Source organism: Limulus polyphemus, unplaced genomic scaffold, assembly GCF_000517525.1.
Source record: "Limulus polyphemus unplaced genomic scaffold, Limulus_polyphemus-2.1.2 Scaffold402, whole genome shotgun sequence".
Classification (NCBI taxonomy): Eukaryota; Metazoa; Arthropoda; class Merostomata; order Xiphosura; family Limulidae; genus Limulus; species Limulus polyphemus.
The window spans coordinates 394,491-398,998 of record NW_013666012.1 but is presented as its reverse complement, the minus strand read 5'-3'; the positions used below and the strand labels follow the sequence as shown (position 1 = coordinate 398,998).

General features: G+C 37.2%; 1 protein-coding gene across 1 annotated transcript in view; it reads left to right on the top strand.

Annotated features, from left to right (window-relative positions):
* LOC106457997 (protein inturned-like) overlaps nt 1-4,508 on the top strand; it is a 103,494-nt gene that overhangs the window by 47,666 nt on the left and 51,320 nt on the right. The window contains exon 8 of the mRNA XM_022384116.1: nt 522-599. Coding sequence (XP_022239824.1) covers nt 522-599 — 78 coding nt within the window. The remainder of the gene's footprint in view (nt 1-521; nt 600-4,508) is intronic.

The following is a 4,508-nucleotide window of genomic DNA, read 5'->3' as shown; positions in this document are numbered from 1 at the left end:
CATATATATATATATATATATATATATATATATATATGTATACAGTTTTGACAGTTTATCAAGTGAATTCGCAAGTTTAAACCGACACATTTTAAACTGCAACTAAACCATTGTTCAAGGCATTGTGAATTTTCACCTTACTGTTGGACGTATTGTAACATTGACTAACATAGTTTCAACAGAAAAAAAAAAATCCATAATTTGTTTAGAAAATGTCATCGAATCCATCTTTAACATGTTGTACGATCGAAATAATCAGTGTGAGCCATTTTCCAAAAAATCACGAAAAATTTGGATTCGTAAAACCTTCACCAACCAGTATTTTTCATTTAATCCTGACGTTATTCAGTTAAAACCTTTGTATATATTACGCGTTCTAAAAGTAAAAGGCTTATAGAAGCTGACATTTTTTAACATCTTTACTGACGTTTTGTTGGTGACTGCATATTTTTTACACTATCAGTACGCACAATTTAGTGCTCGTTTTCATAACAAAAAAATACTTTTTGTTTCGTTTACAGTGTCAGTGTACCGGAGATACAGAACCTCACGACGCAAGTAGAAAGACTTGTTAAGCTCCAGTACCAGACTCTGGGAAAGTAGGTGACGCTTTGATCGTTATTACTTATTCTTCTTCACTTTTACTCGTAGTTTCTTATAACTATAAGAATCAAGATTAGTTCGATGTGAGCGGCAGTTTGAGCTTGTATATAATTTAGGTTTGGAACTTTTTTTAAGATTTGTGGTTTATGTAGTCGCTATACCAGCCATCCAAGTAGATAACAAACTACGATAACCGTTGTCATGACTGTGGTAGTGTTTTAGGCTTAGACTAGATTATTGATTTCTGGTAAATTTAGATCAGAGTTTAAGTTCAAGTGAGACTTCACTGCTTTTCTCGTTGATTATCTGGCTTTTCTTGCATTTCGATTTTTTTTTGTGTGTAAACATTTATGTTGATTTTTAAACGTAAAAACTTTACACGAAACTGCTTCGTTTAAAAAAGTCGGGGCCTGAGTGTCATTGTTTAGCTATTTTTATTTATTTATAATATTTGGTCATCAATTTAAAAGGCTGAACCTAATTATTCATGAGAATTATAAGTTAGTAAGTTCTAAACTATATATATACACACACACAGTATCAGAAATAGTTATGGAAACCTATAAACTAAATGTAATAACAAAGAATTGGCCAACTTGTCATTAGTACAATACATTATTACAGAAAATATAAAAGAACAACGATAAAGTTGTACAATGCACTAGGATTTTGTGTTTGTTTTAACAACATGTTTTTATGCTATACTGTATGTTTATCAAAGTATTCTGGTAACTCAAGGATAATCACAGCTCATATTCATTCCACCTCCGCCAAAACAAGAGGATCGTGGATCATATATGAGAAGGACAGTTGTGGTGATTGGTGCAGGTGAAGATGAAATAAAAATAAAGCTTTATTGATGGAGACAGAAACTGGCTGATTGCTTATAATTGTAGGTTTACAGCAGGGTAATGACGATAAAATGTAAAATAAGCAATGGATAAAACTCAATTGGAATAAACGAATGAAATCAGAAATGATTGTGTTTTACCACACGAAAAGGAAGATGAAAAATACTTCTTACCATTAGAGGGGATTAAACAGAACACGATCAGCAGCTACAGGAACAGAATAAACCACTACAGGCCCTCACGACAGAATAAACCACTACAGGCCCTCACGACAGAATAAACCACTACAGGCCCTCACGACAGAATAAACCACTACAGGTCCTCAGGACATAATAAACCACAACAGGACCTCACGATATAATAAACCACTACAGGCCCTCACGACAAAATAAACCACTACAAGCCCTCACGACATAATAAACCACTACAGGCCCTCACGACATAATAAACCACTACAGGCCCTCACGACATAATAAACCACTACAGGCCCTCACGACAGAATAAACCACTACAGGCCCTCACGACAGAATAAACCACTACAAGCCCTCACGACAGAATAAACCACTACAGGACCTCACGACAGAATAAACCACTACATGACCTCACGACAAAATAAACCACGACAGGTCTTCACAACGATTTCTGACTCCCTCTGATCAAGAAACGAACTTTCCCAAAAGTTGGAATGAATCTCTCTTGAGAGCACCAAAAACTGCCATCATGAAGCACATTTTATTTGTAGTGGCCAACCAGAACACACGTCACCATGCAACTTTTCATCGAAAAGAAGAGCAGGATTCCTGGAATAGCCAAGCTCCAAAAAGCAACTCCTCCAGTTGGATTTTTACACATGACCTAAACTGGATGTAGCATATCCCAAATGATATCTTTAGAAAGACTTCTGTAAATGAAAAATAAGATGTGTAATGTGTGCACTTTATAGTATGATTGTGAAATATTGTTCTAAATGTGTGATGCTACTCCCTACAATTCAGCCAAGGTTTTTGGTGTCTCAGTTACCCAAAGTTTGAAGCGCATTTTTGCATTAATGATTCGTGAATCATGAACCCTTGGATTCATAGTCTCGAATCACTTACTGCTAGCTCACGACCGGCTTCTGTTGGTTTGTACTTGGCCAGGTGGTTAGGACTTTCGACTCGCAATTTGCAGGTCGTGGGTTCGAATCCCGCCCTACCAAACATGTTTGCCCTTTAAGTCGTGGGGGCGTTATAGTGTGGCCGTCAATCCCACCTTTTGTTGGTAAAAGAGTAGCCCATGAGTTGACGGTGGGTGGTGATGACTAGCTGCTTTCCTTCTAGCATTTCACTGCTAAATTAGAGACGGCTAGCTCAGATAGCCCGCGTGTAGTTTTGCGCAAAATTCAAACCAAACCAAATTGTTTGGTTGTGAGGTTTCATATCTCCTCTTTATTCGTACGTCTTCAAAATCATAAGTGCCCCCCCGTTAGGACAGCGGTAAATCTAAGGACTTACAACGCTAAAATCCGGAGTTCGATTCCTGCGGTGGACACAGCACATAGCCCAATGTGGCTTCGCTCTATAAAACCAACAAAATCATAATTTAAAATAAAATGCTTATGCAATTTAAGTTTTGTGTTGGATAGAGTAAAATCTTGTGTAATGGTAAATCATCTCTGATGTCTGCGAAATTTTATTTTTGATTAACATACATTTTTTTACCACCAAGGAAATTTTGATGGTTCTTTCATACAGATAATTCAGGTATTACTGTTAGTGCATTTACTTGATAAAAACAAAATAGAACAACATTAGGTTTAACAAAACCTCCACGTTTTCGAAACAGATGTGGGTGTTCATTGTTCGATGTTATAGCCTTAAGATGTAATTTCGACTGACACAAACAGTTTGTTATAGATAGAACCAACATTATCAAGCGCGTCAGCCCGTGTTCTGATTTCAGTAGTGCACGTGCGGGCCAAGAAGGATTATTCACTGCATTATTGAAACCCATAAGTTCGATAGAACCTTTATTGCCTTCCGCAATAAAACCACTTCTTGTCGCTGAGACATACTGGAGACAGGAGATAATGTAGAACAAGCCACGCCACTATTGCCAAGGGTTTATGGGTTACGTTTTCAGAATGGGGGATACGATAGCGTAAATATTGAATGGTGGCCTGAACTCGAGCCCCTTCAAGTACCGTTTTGCACAGGCAGCAAAGGAAATGTGGCTGCCACGTGCTTGGAAATGGTGTTCTCTCGTAGACTCGTCTCCAGTTGTAGCAGTACTTATAAGTGTTGCTACGGTGAATCGTAAGAAAGATTGAAGAATATCAAACTTCTGAAGATACCACGTTTTGTGGCAAACAGGATCTTTTATCGACCTTACAACCCTACAAATGAAGAAGGCCTAACTCGTCATATAAAGTACCCGTGCAGAAAAGTTCGACATTGTTGAAATCTGTACTTGTGTAAAGTGTTTTCGTATTCCTTGTAATAAGACTGTGTATATATGTAAATCAGCCCATATATTTGTATGTAATTGTCATTAGTTATAAATGTACATGTATATAACCATTCTTTACTGTGCAATTAGTATATATATATATTGTCTTACTTAAGTACTTCAAACTTTACTTTTTCAAATTCTCAGGTTTGATCAACTAAATGGCAGCTGACAAGAGAAGTAAACTTAAAAAGTTAATATTTGTCTATCTATTTTGTTATTGTTAATTTATGTTACTTTACATGTAATGGTTTGTATAAAAGAAATGAAGACAACATGTAATACTCAACACTCATCTTCCTTTATTGAATCATTAATTTTTAGGAAAAATACTTTATTAGAAATTCTGACTTTTTCTGTTCAAAAGACTTGTGCTCTGGCATGGCCAGGTGGTTAGGGCACTCGACTCGCAAGCTGAGGGTCGCGAGTTCGAATCTCCGTCCCACCAAACATGCTTGCCTCTTTCAGCCGTGGGGGCGTTATAACGTGGTGTTCAATCCCACTATTCGTTGTTAACAAGTAGCCCAAGAGTTGGCGGTGGGTGGTGATGACTAACTGCCTTCCCTA